Here is a 15902-nt window from a genome sequence, read left to right on the forward strand (position 1 = left end):
AGAAATTAGCATAAATTCTGATTCAAAGTAATGGCCAGCATCATCCAATCACTGCCAACCATGTTAAAATAAAATTTGGCATGGAAAATTCTGAATCTATGTACTGATTACCATTGTCCTATGTCTGCCAAACATGTTAAGTGGTCCAAACATTATCTGCAGCCTGAAACTGAACTTTTGACAGGAAGTTTGAATTGAATGCACTTGAATGCATAGAGAGCTACATGATGCTCCCTATTGAGTGAATGACTTAACCTCCAGTGTGCTGTCTGTCTACACTGTCTTAGAACATTTTGAAATGCACCCTGTTTTCATCCTAACCCAACACAACAGTCTCTAGAATTTACTCTGAATGGTGCCAAAAAAATAAAATCAAAAAACACTGATGGCACGAGGGGGACCTATGCAATATAAGGCAGGTGGTTTTAATGTTGTGGCTGATCGGTGTATACTCTATGAAATTATGATTGGCAGGATTAGATGAACTAGCTCCTCCCAAACATATGTTTATAACTTAATTTAGATCTGACCTACAAGATCTGGAATTGTGCTGTTCCAATTAAGTTCAGACCAGATTTTGAGACTGTGTTTGTGCTGTTACCTGATTGGCATAATTAATTTAGTGAAACGGGTCTCAAACAAAGCGGACAGCATCAAGTCAAGTCATTTTTATTTATATAGCGCTTTTCACAACACACATAATTTCACAGAAAACTATGCTATGAGTGTGTGGAAATAAACGATGCGATCAGTGGTTGTAATTCATTAATGTGCAATTCCCCTGTTTGAAGAGAAACAATCCCTGTCTATAAACATGTCGTAGGATATCTGTATATCTCATTAACTTCCTGTTTGATTCTGTTGTGTTCCTATCCTTGCTGTAACCAGATTAATGTTTGTGCATGCAGAGTGCAGTCTATGCTGCACCATCCGCTGACCTCCAGACGATGGACACTTTTTATGCACATTCCCACCAACCAATTTCATACCTCATTTACAGATTCTTCCTCCTCTGTGAGATACCAAAAATTGCTCTCTCACAAGCATGCACGCACGCACGGACACACACACACACACACACACACACACACACACACACAAGAGAGAGTGTGGACCACTGAATCAAATTTAGAAATACTCTAAAACAACACAGTATTTTTTAGATCTGGGTAACCTTTGCTAGCCACATGCACATTGTTGCAGATGGCTTTTTGTTTTCAGATCAAGATCTTTAAAAGGGTTATTATTATCATTGGAACACAAGATTGCACCTATTACAGGATACTCTTGTTGTCTTGTATAGCCTCAGTTTAAATCTCCATAGATTTACAAGCAGTTTGTGTGGTGCTCAACATGGCATTTGTAGTTTGTTGTGATTGTATTTTCAAATTCAAAATCTTAGTCCTCAGGGAGATAAACTTTAAGCTGAAAAAGCTCAGGGAGTGAAGTTACAAGAATGGGAGGCCATATGCATCGATTGCACTTGCTCTAAATTGTATTGATTGCATTTAGGGGGTCCCTCCTGTACTTAATTGCAGTGAAACTTGAGCCCGGAAGCAATCAGTGTAATTTCATGATTAAATATAGGAGAAATCCTGATTATTTGCTTCTAACCATTATGCTCAGGATGCAATCAGAAATCCAGATGCCCATAAAATGTACAAATATGGCTGTTACACAGATGAGGTTTGTGTTTAATAAGTAAGGATTTGTTTAATGTAAACACTGACATGTCAAATTAATGATGTGGATCTGAATATAAGTTATTAAACATTACTTTGTAAATACAAGACTTCTGAGCTGTGATGTCTACTCATAGCCAAGATAAATCTTGCTACAAACATCAAGATGGTTTTTAATATCAATCAGTCTCAAAATAACTTCAAAGGAGTTGATGAAAATCCCCGAGTCATTTGCTGCCAACACATAAGGTAATTTGTTTGCCTATTCCCTTTTTATTTACATAAATATTATATTCCCACTTATTTAGAGTAAACATCTCAGACATTTAGATCATTAGCAGTTTATTCACAATTGAAATTTTGCTTTCATTCTCCACAAGGGGTCTGATAAACCATCTGTTCTCAAAGTTACACCAACGCCCTGTGGGTTTTATCAGTTTGAATCTCTCTCTCTCTCTCTCTCTCTCTCTCTCTCTCTCTCTCTCTCTCACTCTCTACACACACACACACACACACACACATATACACTCACACATTCTCCATCTCTCCCTCTCCAATCAGCAGTGCTGCCGTCAAGGCTGGAGATGCCATTAGTGGAACATATCAGTGCTGACCTTCATACACTTTAGAGGTCCAGAACTTCTCCCAGTCTCCAGCTGATACTTCCTGAAAGCTCTGAATGCTTAATTTAGCTGCCTTTAATGCAACACTTAAAGACATTACACAGCTGGATATATATCCTTGCCTCCCTTTTTCCCATTATTTTAAACATTTTTTTTTTAATTTATATTTTTTATTGAATGTAATTGATTGCTAGCGCTGTAAAAGTTTATTGAATGAGAATGTCTCTCTTTCTAATGCCACCTTCAACCAACTAACAAATTCCATGTGTCCTGCTCAACCTTCTTTCAATAGGAAATACGTCAACGCAGGAAAGGAAACTACGCTTGTCAAGCCACTTCATGGGAGTTTTAGGTTTCAGTGGGGTTTTAGATAATACATTTATACATATTTTAGTCTTTGCAAGGGCACAGCTAATATTTCATAGCCATTCTTTTGTCAGTACCTCACTCTGGAAAAAGTTTGGGATTACATGGGATTATTCACCGCCCTGATTCGAACAATCCTCAATAATGTTTTTTTTTATTTCCTTTATTAAAAAATTATGAAAATATGGCAAATTGTTGTGAAGGTTAATGTGCATTTCAGCTCTCAATTCCTTAATTCCTTTATATAATTCTCACAAACACCCTTACATTCTATCTTAAGGGTTCTAACTTCTTTTGACCTAATTATTTCCAAATAATTAGTTGTTTGTGATTACTAGATAAAGATTTTTAAAAATCATATCATAGAGATTACACTCACAAGGAGCAGTTTCTAACCAATGAAATATTTTAGAGCTGATCATAACTAGAATAGTTATATTCACTGTTGAAATTTCTATGACCTTTTTAAGATATTATATTATACTTTTCCAGGCCTGAAAATCAAAATTTCAGAAGTCCCTGAATTTTCAGGTTTTCACAACTCTGGGAACCCTGTATCTCACTTAGCTTTCCTGTTCTCCTCTCATAGGCATACATTCTGGCACAGGTAAAGGCCAGCCTCACTGCTCAGATTCCAGCCGTCCGTGTAACCCCTGCCTGGATGCCACCAAAGCCTGTAACCTAAATGAAAACTGCAAGCGTCAGCGCTCCAACTACATCTCCACCTGCACCCGTGCACAGGCGCAGGGACAGCAACCCTTGCAGACTCAGCTTCAGTCACAGGAAAGCTGCAACAGAAAGCGCTGCCACAAGGCCTTGCGTCAGTTCTTTGAGCGTGTTGACACGCAGTACAGCTATGGGCTGCTCTTCTGTTCCTGCAAGGACCAGGCCTGTGCAGAGAGAAGGAGACAGGTCATTGTACCTAACTGCTCATACCAGGACAAGAGCAAACCCAACTGCCTTCAGCTTCGCAACACCTGCCGCCTGGATGTACACTGCAGGTAGGCCAGTGAATGTGTATGTGCGTGCATTTCATGAATTTGAATGTATCCATTTAGCAGATGCTTTTATCCAAATGACTTGCATTCAAGCCAGAGGCAATGCCATAAAGCAGCACACAATAAAATGTATCTCTTTTTAACCAGCCATAACGAGCGATTAGGACAATATCATTGACCAAAATCCAGCTTCTCATTACAGTACAAAAAACATCAAATATGTTCTGATTGGCTGTGATTGTGCTGCGTTGTGCAGCATTTTTATGTTTAGTATGGACAGACAGATTGCCTGTTGCAAGAATGTTCTAAAATAAAGCTCTAAAATACCTGGAGCTGAAGCTATCCATTAGCATTCCCCTACATTTCAGTGGCATCTGCTCAGCTAGCGCAAGGTTCCTTGGAAATACGTGATCTGGAGGCTGCCATCTTTGCTCGAGGGCACTCAGTTCCCAGATTGGCTGTCATGTGACAGATCACTCGTCAATGGCAACAGATAGGTAATAAGTTGATTTCACACTTTTAAGAGCCCTTCAAAAACAATGTGTCACTGGAAAAAGAAGTTCTATAATGTTTTGAAATAACTGCAATTTAAATGTTTCTTGGAAAAAGTATTATTTCGTCTGAAAACACGGCTACTTTTTAATGGTTGTACATGGCCCCCCAGACCCCATCCATACACAAACACACACTTTTTGAGAGATAATCATACATTTATAAAGAGGTTCAAAGAGTTTTTTTGATTGACTGCAGTGTAAATAAAAAAAATTATAACAAATTTTATCCAGCCACCTACAACGTCTTAAAGACAACTGGCTGCTTTAGCAGCGGGCTGAACGGGCAGCTTCTTTTTTACTTAAAAAAAAAAAAAGTGCCTGCCGTTTGTGTAAAGTTTAGTTTAGTTTAAGTTTTCTAATGGTATCTCATATAAGTGAAAGTTGTTTACTTGAGATTTATTCTGTGTCCACCTCACACTATACTTTTTTGGATACTACACAAGCGATTTGTCATAAGCAGAGAGTAACATAAAAGGTACTCTCATAAACTAAAAATGTATTTTTACAGCAGATATAGTTTCTTTATATTTATTATTTAAATCTGTATTTGAATCTATTTATTTTAGCGTTTCAGCAACTTTCACACAATGTCATCACACAGTACCATAGAACTGCGCCATAAACTCATAACAGGTACAATCCTCCTGGATCAGGGGTTAAGTGCTTCGTCCATGGGAAAAATCATGCTGGCTCACGACTCGCTCTTTGCTGAACAAGCAGCCTTCCAATTACCAGCCCTGAGCATTAACCACTACACCACAGCACCCCCAAAAACAGACTGGGTACTACACCTGATCTTAGCCAAAAGGCTGAAAAGTTAATGCCTTGATGTTTGTTTAAACATACCTTCCACTATTTTTTCATTTCATTATAAGCTTATAATAAGGCTATACTCAAATATAAAACCCAATTCATTTACTGTTGCTTTGAAATAAAAGTCTGCTCTTTCACTAGTCTATTAGTGCCTTGAGCCTTTGCCATATTTTTTAGAACCATCTATTAGAAACAGAAGAGACTTTCTGCTTAATTGACAAGACAGTGCTCAATTAGGCTGAACAGGACATTAGTACACCACTTTTACTGTGTTTCCATGTTATTTAACAGCCAACCATTTTATTAACACATGCTTATCCACTGCCACTTACCACTGGACCATTTCTGGATTACTCTGTCAATACCTGTCAAGAAATTAGGCTGCTGTAGGATGAGAAGGCTGATATTTACACACATGTTGAATGTTTTTGCTTGACACAATATAAAGCATACTATGAGTGGAATGATCAGCAGTAAATAGAGCCAGCACACCAGACCAAGAGTGCAGAAAACGTCACAGATTGTGTATAGTTTTTGGATTCAATAAGCATAAACATTGTTATCAATGAAATTCCTTAATTTATGTGAAAATGCTCAGATTTGTTGTGGCCAGGAAAAGAGCGCATAATCAATTCTAGAACATATTCTAGATTTTTATACTGTATCTCGGTTCCTCTAAAAATCTTTTGCTATGTTTACTGAAAACAGTACAGAAATCACTAGGAAATTAGCCTTGAAATTTAAATTCACCCCCTTCAGAGGTGGTTCTAAGGTCAGTGGATATTCGTGGCTTACCCAGGCCTTGTGGATGCGTATGGGGCCATTTTCTGCGGAAATGTCAGAATACACTTTATAATAAAAGTTTAAGGGGAGAATTCACGAAACAGTTGCACCACTTTTCTGCGTGTTATAAAAACTTGTGTCTTATTCAATAACCACCCGCAGTCTAGTTTAAGCAGGCGCAATCAGTGCTGCGTCTTGAGTATTTTAATATAGTTATTTTCATCCCTTTCTGTGCAAACATGCCTCATTTCTATGTAAATTAGGCTAATTATAGATTGTGCTTCATTCGCAAAAATTGCTTGACACAATTTAGATTGGCGGATGTCTCTTCTGTGGAACAATTTATTTATTTTTTTCATTTTTGGGTGAACTATTCATTCAAGGCTAAATTCCTACAATCTACCCTTGTGGCCCTTTTTTGTAAATTCAAGATATTGGGGTCAGTCAAATCAGCTACAGTTGGTGATCTTTCTATTTCCATCTACTACTCTTTGTCATGTTCCAGTCTAATTAAGGCTCATTTTAAGGCTTCAACCACTTTGGGCTTTGATTATCCCTCCTACAGGACTCTGTTTTGGCACATCCACATGAGTGCAATGAGAATTTGGTGCTGATGCTTGAAGGAAAGCCTGATCATTCACAAACCCAAAACCTTCATGCATATTACATGCAAATTACAGTAGTGGCATCAAATGGATTTAGCTTTAAGACTGCTGATACAGTGAAGCATCCAGACACTTAGTCCTAGAAGATGTGGGTAAATGTGCTGTTATCTTTAATTCTCAGCAATTTAGCAGACATAGCCACATAGTGTAAACAACAAATGGAATGTTGAAAACAGCATTTCAAAGAAAAAAATATTAATTAATTTTGGATTTGATACAAATGAATGTCTTTGAAATACTGAGACTATTTGGTCTTGTGATGTTAACGTGGCCCTTTGTAGTAATGTGCATTTAGCAATGATGCTGTTAAAGGCATGGGTTCATTGAGCACGTATGCATAACCACTGGAGCATTAATGTAGAGGAATTACATGACTACTCCCTTGAATGATTGAAAAAGAAATAAGCACACAAAGACACACATAAACACACACATGTACACATTACATAGTGGACAGCACACACTGTTCTTGTTGTTTGCTTTTAAATAATAAAATTCTTCAATTAAAATAAACTGCATAGGTTCACTTATGAGGGGAAGTGCATATTCCCCTACTGATTTTTTATTTATTTGTTTTGCCTTTGAAGCACTATGAAACCACTTTGAAAGTAAGATCAGATATTTCAGTTAACTAAAGTTATGAAGCAGCAGTAATGAGGACTCTTTAGAGTGATTTGTTCACGTGTGGCATGGATGTGTTATAGACCTATCTAGTACTCTATATCTATTATCTAGTACTTTGATTATATACGCCGGGTACTTCAGGACTTAATTACTAAAGAGCAGAAATCAGTCATACAGTCACTATCTACAGTATGTACAGTATGTCTAAATGTGTGAAGGTGTAAGTCTGTGTGTATGTTGAAGAGGATGATCTGAAGGTGACTCTGTATTTTTTCATGTAGGCATGAGTGTGAAGGTGTTGATGTAGATGTGATGTGGGTTTGTGTTTATGTGAAATAGAAAGACAATGTTGGGGAAAAGAAATCTCTTCATTCTGCTGACTGTTTCAAGTTAATGATCAATGAATGGCAGGATTTACATTTTCACACTGTCACACAAAACAATAGTGCCAACTATACATATGGATATTTAATAGTCTATGTGTTTGAATGTGCATGTGTTTATGTGCACACAAATCTTCCAGGGTGATCTCTTTCTTATTTGTAGGTATTTGTGTATGCACTTTTGGTTAGATACGGAAACGTTCAATATTAAAGGAATAGTTTGCCCCAAAATTTTAATTCTATCATAAGTTACTTACCCTCATGTTGTTCTAAACCCGTATTACTTTTTTTTCTCCCTTGGAACACAAAAATATATATTAGGCAAAATGGCTGCTTCAGTCACCATTTCATTTCACTGAATGAAAATAAATAAATAAATATGCAATGAAAGTGAATGGTGACGGTGACTAACATTCTGCTTAACATCTCCTTTTGTGTCCAAAGGAAGTAAGAAAGTTATAGGGGTTTGGAAAAACAAGAGGTTGAATAAATGATGACAACATTGCCATTTTTGCTTGAAATATCCCTTTAACACACTGACAGCATCTAAAACATAAACTCTTTTATCTATGTACAACTTTAGAGAGGTACAAATCTTTACAAACATGTGCTAGAAACACACATTATGTACAAATACCTACAGATACTAATGAGATCATGTTTAAATCTCTATGATTTCCTCTGCACCCACACATTACATTTTCATGAATTCCCCCATCTTGAATAACAGATAACTGTTTAAATGGGCATTCTTAAATATAAATGTCACTCAGAGATCACAGTCAGCTTAATCCAGTGCTTCAACTGTACCAGGCCGACTAACAATGAGCCTGTCTCTTCAAACCAATCCTTTCTCGTCTCATGGCTGAATCCATTGCAGTGGAAAATGGACTTCTGATCTCTCATTGGCTGCTGCTATAGTCAGAGCTGGTAGGGATGGCATTGTCTGAAAAGAGGAATACATGATGAACTGGGTAATAAAAGGCACTGCAGGCTCATAGAGTGCTGGACTATTTAAAGCTGCAGTCAGCGACTCCCACGGCCTCACTGATTCTACGCTCTTTGGGTCAATTTCAATGGCCCTATTGAATGTCATTATCTCCTCCCATTCAAATGTCGCAGGAGGTCAATGGTTTAGGGCCTTGGGAAGAGAATCAGAAATGTGCGCACATGGATACACGTGTTATATGTTAATGTTTATCTGAAACTGGCATGTTTGCATCTATGAACTGCAGCCTTTGTACCTGCAAACACACACATACATACGCAGTACACACAAACACAACAGCTTGTACGGTGAGGTATATTCATTCTGCAGCTCAGAGATTAAATGTGCTGTAAGTGATTTCACCCATTTGGCTAAGTTCTGTCAGAATTAGCCACTGAATTAGACCACCGCCATCATTTTAACTACCCCCTCTCTCTCCAAATCACTGCCCTCCAAAGACATGTCAGCCAACTCAAAGGGTGTTTCTCAAAGCTAAGAATGCAGAGAACAGACTTGAGTTTTTATATAGACCAGTCTTGCCAAGCTACCTTGAAAGAACGAACTCCGAAGGACAGGAGGACATAGAGTACATCTATTGCGAGCTTTGAGGTGTACTGGAGTCTTCCTGTAGTACAATTGCCTATCCCAGCACATTTGTAGCCAGTGAGAGAACTACTGGCATTATCACACACCAGAGACAGCATTATTATCAAAACCAGTGAGGTTTTGCTGGACTAGTGACACGTTGAATGAATATAGTCCATTATCACTCGTTTCCTTCATGTGTTTATTACTTCATTAAAATAATGTCCAACAAAATAACAAATGTTGATGAAGTATGAAGACTTTCTCCCTTGAAACACAAAAGGAGATTTTAGGCAAATAATGGCTTCAGTCACCATTCAGACTTACCTGAGCTTACGTAGGGATACTCTTGAGGGAAAATACAATAAATGTCCTTTGTCTGCCTCTGGAGTGCCGCTGTGACTTCTGAGACTTCAAATGGTTTCTTGTGCACAAGTCACCATCCGATGGATCCTTGTTATTCGGCCTGATCAAGAACACATCAGGGTCATTTAATGCATTCTCGGTACTTGTGGTCTTGAGTATTCGGCAGTGGATGATGACGTTGAACAAGTCCACAAGAACGTAAGAAGTCATAAGAATTTACATTGAGAAATGGACAAAGTCAAAAAATGCATACATGCAAAATGATTGCTAGACAGTGTGCGTTTCTAGTTTTTTGGATTGTCTAATAAAGTGCAAGCCACTCTCCTGACACTACTGCTGTTAACAAAGCCTATCTTAGTGATATCTGTGAGGTAGTATGGAAATAAAATAAATAAATATTACAGCACCTTTAATTATGGAAACTGACCAAATCCACCACAGTTTAAGCCAGAAGCAGGAAAAGCTTGCAACTTTAATTTATGTGAGATAAAAAAAAGAAGAAGAAGAAAAAAAAAGTGAATAAATCAGCATTTCCATGCTGTGTTCAAGAGATCAAAATTGTCACTTCTGTGGAAATTGGCACAACATAGAAATGAAAATGGAAGTTGTAGCCACTGGGGAAAACAATGTGGCTCTTATTAAATGTAATAAATTACTTCATGACAAAATTCATGATTGCTAGCAATTGCCAGCAGATGCCTTATGTCTGGGTGTGACGGCGTGTCAGAATGTTCTTGGAGGTAATAGTAGTTTAGTAGTAGACTTTAGCACCAACATCTCAGAATGACCAGAGCAAAATTTGAGGTGCTATGTGGTGATATTGATCTGCTGGTTGGACCAGTTACAGTTGCAATCGAAATTATTCAACCCCCCCAAGACAGTAAAGATTTACAAAGGTAAGCTTTTCTGATGACCCAGAATTTTTTTACTTTACATCTATATCAGTTGAGTGACACATTCAAAGTCATAGTGTGAATATATAACCTAATATTTGTAAATAGCAGGATTTATTTTAAAAATACAGCCATGTCATAATTATTCAACCCCTATTGCATGTAGCTGTTTCTTAAATATGTACGGCTACACAAGTAATTGTTTTAAAACAAAATTAAGTCATCAATCTGCAATGGCACTTATTTAAGTTTTAAAATTTAAGTTTAGCGTTGTAAGCAAAAATGTATTTCTATGCAAAAAATGCAATTAAAAATAAGCTGTCTCAAAAGCTAATAGAGGAGATTATTTCATTACACAAGAAAGGTCATGGCTAAAAGTACATTTCCAAGGCACTTCAATTTCCAATAGACAAAGTTGGCAGCACCATTCATACATTTTTAAATATGGTACAACATCAACCTTCTTGGGGTATGGAAGAAAGCAAAACTTCACCAAGGAAAATGTTGACTTGAATATTCAAGAAGTAATTAGGAAAGACCTGTGGAGTCCTGGAAGAAGGTTTTATAGATGTATGACACTAAACTGAAAATGAGTTTTAGACCCATGGGTCAGCAGCACGTCTGGAGTAAGATGACAAGATGATGACAAGAACGACACCATCCCCACAGTCAAGCATGGAGGTGGGTCAGTCCTGTTATGGGGGTGTTTTGTGGCTGCCGGAAATGGCTATCCTGACTATGTGACTGACACCATGGATTCTTTCAGGTATCAGGCCATTTTGGCATGAAAAATGTGATGCCTTCAGTGTGTAAATTGAAGCTTGGTGATCATCTTTCCAGCAAGATAATAACTCCAAGGATACATCCAAGTTGTCCAAAATCTGGTTCAGGGATAGGTCGTGGAATGTCCTTAAATGGCCCTTTCAGTCCATCATTAAAATCCCATTGCAAACCCTTGTTGGGATTTCAAGGAAGCAGTGGCAGCACAGAAACCAAAGAATGTCAATGAGCTGGAAGCTTTTGCTCATGAGAAATGTGTAAAAATTCTAATAGATAGGTGTCCGAAGCCTGAGAACACTTACCTGAAACATTTATTTGCTGTTATTAAGGATAAAGGATGCTCCACAAATGATTGACTTTGGGGGTTGAATATTTTTGACATGACATTTGTGGAGGGAATTAATTATTTTTTATTTAAAAATTTGGGTAAACTGAACCCTTTGTTCTCAGAATCACTCAAATGTGTATTAAAAACACTTTGTTTACTGAGGTTTTAGTTGATGTGTTTTAATTCACATCACCAGAATGTATTGCTGGTCAGGGGGTTGAATAATTTAAAATTGTATATATATATATATATATATATATATATATATATATATATATATATATATATATATATATAGAGAGAGAGAGAGAGTAGAGAGAGAGAGAGAGAGAAAGAGAGAGAGAGAGAGAGAGAGAGAGAGAGAGAGAGAGCGCGAGAGCACGAGCCTGACCGATATGGGATTTTTGAGACCGATACCGATTACCGATATGGTGACTGATATAGTTAATTTTTGAGCTGGAATGAAAACAGACCTTTTCTATGTGGATTGTGCACCGATTTCGCACCAATATGACTATGCAAAGGTACTCAGAAGGCTACTTTCATAAACAAATATATTTATCAAAGAATATTTGACATTATTTTTATACATTTTCAACCAATTCTAGAAATGCTAAATAAACAGAACTGTTTAGTATCAGTCAATTGCTGACCATTTAAATAAAGAATAAATAAAAATAAAATAAATAGCTAAATAAACATCAGTAGTACTGTTTAGTATCAGTCAAATGCTGACTATTTTAATACTGCCAAAACAGTAACAAACAATTACTCATGTTTCACAGCTGCCGAGTCAAGAGATAAACAGCGATAGCAGTGTTACATCATATTCTGCTATACAAGTTAAGAGGAAACTTTCAACAGTGGAACTGGTAGCTCTCTCTCTGCCTCGTCTCTGGCATGGTCCTCTTTTTATCGCTCTCGATATTGGCATTAAGGGGATCTGCCAATAACCCTTTGTCAAATCCAGTGTCAAATAAAAGCGAACTGTGCCCAACCGATCGAGCAGCTCATCAATACGAGGCATTTGGTATGCGTCAAATTTAGACACCGCATTGACTTTCCTATAATCAACACAGAACAGTACAGACCCGTCGCTCTTAGGAACTAGAACAACCAGGCTGGACCAATCGGGCTGGACCAATCACTGTGGGATTCCTCTATTACTCCCATATCAAGCACTGCATCTAATTCTTCCTGAACTATTTTCTTTTTGTGCACAGGCAGTCGGTAGGGACGGCTACGTACCACATCCCCAGGCGCCATTTCAATGTGGTGCTGGATGAGGTTTGTACAACCCGGCAGAGGAGAAAACACGTCTGCAAATTCTTTCTGCAACTTGGCAACCTCTGTGACTTGATACGGTGAGAGGTGGTCTCCAGTGACCGGGGCGACATGATTGGCTTTTAAGCTCACCTCTGGCCCAAGCTCCGCCCTCTCCAGAACTACCATTGCCAACGTCACAGGGACGCTTCCCTCCATAAATTCAGGAGGTTTAGGTGGTATATTTGATGTGCGTCACGTCTATCTGTTCATTTTACCTCATAATCGAGATTTCCCACTCGTCGTGTAACCTCAAAGGGTCTTTGCCACTTGGAGAGTAATTTAGAGCTTGATGTGGGGAGTAATACGAGCACTTTGTCTCCCGGTGCAAATTCCCGTTGCTGAGTACCCCTGTTATACAGTCGGCTTTGACGTTCCTGAGCTTGGAGCAAATTCTCCTGTGTTAGTTGACCCAAAGTGTGGAGTTTTGCTCTAAGATCAAGAACATATTGAATTTCATTTTTACTGATTGAAGGTCCCTCCTCCCAAGTTTCCCATATGATGGTGAGCACGCTGCGTGGCCACTGCCCATACAGCAGTTCGAATGGGGAAAATCCTGTGGAGGCTTGCGGGACTTCGCGCACTGCAAATAACAGGGGTTCAAGCCATTTATCCCAATTTCTAGCATCCTCGTGCACAAACTTACGAATCATAATTTTTAGGGTTTTATTAAATCGTTCCACCAACCCGGCTGTTTGTGGATGGTAAACACTGGTGTGAATCGATTTAATACCCAATAATTCGTACAGTTTGCATAGTGTTTGTGACATAAATGTAGTGCCTTTATCAGTGAGGATTTCTTTCGGAATCCCCACTCGGGAGATTATTCTGAAGAATGCCTCCGCAACACTGCATGCTGAGATTCAGGATATCTTCCGGATATCGCGTTGCAAAGTCCACCAGAACCAATACAAAGTGATGTCTGTGTGCTGTCCGCTCTAATTGCCTGACGAGGTCCATGCCAGTTCTTTCGAAGGGGACCTCAATTAATGGAAGGGGGCACAATGGCACTCTTGGGGTAGCCGGCGGATTCACCGGCTGACGTCCACGGCGTGCCGCACACCACCTGCGAACATCCCCACGAATGCCTGGCCAATAGAAATGGGCCATTAGTCGGTTCAGTGTCTTTTCCTGTCCTAAGTGGCCATCGGGTTATAATGAGCCATCTGGAATAGCATTTACCAACGGCTCCGTGGAATTAACAGCTGGGTTGTATCCTCTTTTGTCTGAGCATCCTGCATCACTCGATACAACCACTCTTTTATATTGGCAAAATATGGATATAAAAGTGTGATGTTTTGTTGGAGTTGTTGACAGTCAATAACTTTCACTTGGTCAAGGGCATGCCTAAGGGTTTTGTCTCTCAACTGCTCTAGAGGGAAATCCCTTTTGGAAAATCTTCTAAGGATGGGAGGGGCCAAAGCCTCCCCCTCCCTTACGTCATCATGACGTGGAGCTAGCGAGGACTGCCCCGGCTCTGCCTCCCCTGCCAAGGCATCACACATTTCACATCTAACAACTTTCTCGCAGGCCCCATCCACACACATTCCTTTTAATACATTTTTAAGACACCACCGGTGGTGGGACAAACCCCCGCAAATGAGGAGTTGTCTTTGGTGGCAGGTTTCCACACCTCCGGGTACTGAGATGGGCTGCAATGAAGGAACAGAGTGGGGGGGGGGAACAGGGGGAGGGGAGAGAGAGGGAGAGAGTGGGAGGGCTCTTCCGCCCTCTGATACGCTGACATATGGTCCTCCGCCAGTTGGACGGCCTCCTTTAGTGATGCCGGGTGGTGGCACTGGACCCACTCTGCCTTTCCTTTCGGTAGAGGACTGATCAGCTGCTCCAGCACCACGAGATCATTGACTCCCTCGGCGACGCAGTCCTCAGCCAGCAGCCACTTCCAGCAGGCATCCCGGAGCTGTTGAGTGAAGGCAAATGGGCGGCCATGCCCATCCATCTTCACCGACTGGAAGAGTTGTCGATATTGCTCAGGGCTGTGACCGACCCGCTGCAGGATGGTCTTCCTCAGATCATTATACACCAGGAGACTTGCCGCCGGTAGTTGTTGCACCACGAGTTGAGCTTCTGATGTAGTAGGCTCTGGATTGTGTGCCGGTCCTCTTCTTGAGGTTTTAGCACCTCCTGGAATGGGCGATCCTGGTCTTGGCATAGCTCAAGCAGGCCTGATGTTTTGCATTGTGCATACTGGCGAGGGACTTAATGACTTCCGCCAACTGCGAGGACTCCATGCCGGCATATTTCCTCCAATTCTCCCGGGTTTCAGCACCAGTGTAACACCAGTGTAACGTTCAATGATCGGAGGGAAAGGACGACATAGGAAACTTGGAACTTCAACTCAAAGGTATAACTTTAATTCAACAAACTCTTTTCAGCATCACACTCATTAGGTCATGGTTTTGTACGGTCTCTTTCTGACTGGTAGCTCTCTCTCTGCCTCGTCTATGCCGTGGTCCCCTTTTTATTGCTCTCCCCAGTGCTTACTGCAATCAGAAACAGGTGTTAGACATTATAGTGCTCAGGTGTGTGCACCTTTACTGCTTTCTCTCTCTCCGGACGAATGCTCGACCACGCCCCTGCCACCACAATTTTGTAAATGCAACGACTGGAAATGTTCGGTTGAAGGGGGTACCAAACTGCAAATCCTGAACAAAACAGTTTGGTGAATAAATGTTTACACACTAGCTCCAACTCAGCTGACAAGGTATGAAAGTAGCTATGTGGTTAGCTAGTTTGCTATAAGCTCATTGTCACGGAGAGCAAAAGATAGATGTTGTTTATTTACTTTCCAGCATTGCATCTCACTAACTAGGTAACAACGTAGCATGAAATCAACACTCAGCAGACACAATCCACCACTGCACCGTTGTCTGCTGAGCTGCAAAAAGATGCTCTCATGCTTACCTTTCAATCTGCTACGTTACTGACTGTACAGACAAACTATAGCTGGCTAACATAGCAAACTGATGTGATTAACATGAGTGACATGGTTGTCAGGGACAGGGTTAACTTTATATTAGTTATATTGAAAAGGGAAAATGATGGGGACATCGTTTATTAACTTTCCAGTATGTATTTCACAAACTAGTTAGCCATTTACCATGAAGACACTGCTTAACTCCGCACC

General features: G+C 39.7%; 1 protein-coding gene across 2 annotated transcripts in view; it reads left to right on the forward strand.

The window, feature by feature from the left end:
• LOC127414769 (GDNF family receptor alpha-2-like) overlaps window positions 1-15902 on the forward strand; it is a 177230-nt gene that overhangs the window by 92423 nt on the left and 68905 nt on the right. For both annotated transcript variants that reach the window (XM_051653036.1, XM_051653037.1), the window contains exon 4: window positions 3261-3672. In XM_051653036.1, coding sequence (XP_051508996.1) covers window positions 3261-3672 — 412 coding nt within the window. The remainder of the gene's footprint in view (window positions 1-3260; window positions 3673-15902) is intronic.

Source organism: Myxocyprinus asiaticus, chromosome 24, assembly GCF_019703515.2.
Source record: "Myxocyprinus asiaticus isolate MX2 ecotype Aquarium Trade chromosome 24, UBuf_Myxa_2, whole genome shotgun sequence".
Lineage (NCBI taxonomy): Eukaryota > Metazoa > Chordata > Actinopteri > Cypriniformes > Catostomidae > Myxocyprinus > Myxocyprinus asiaticus.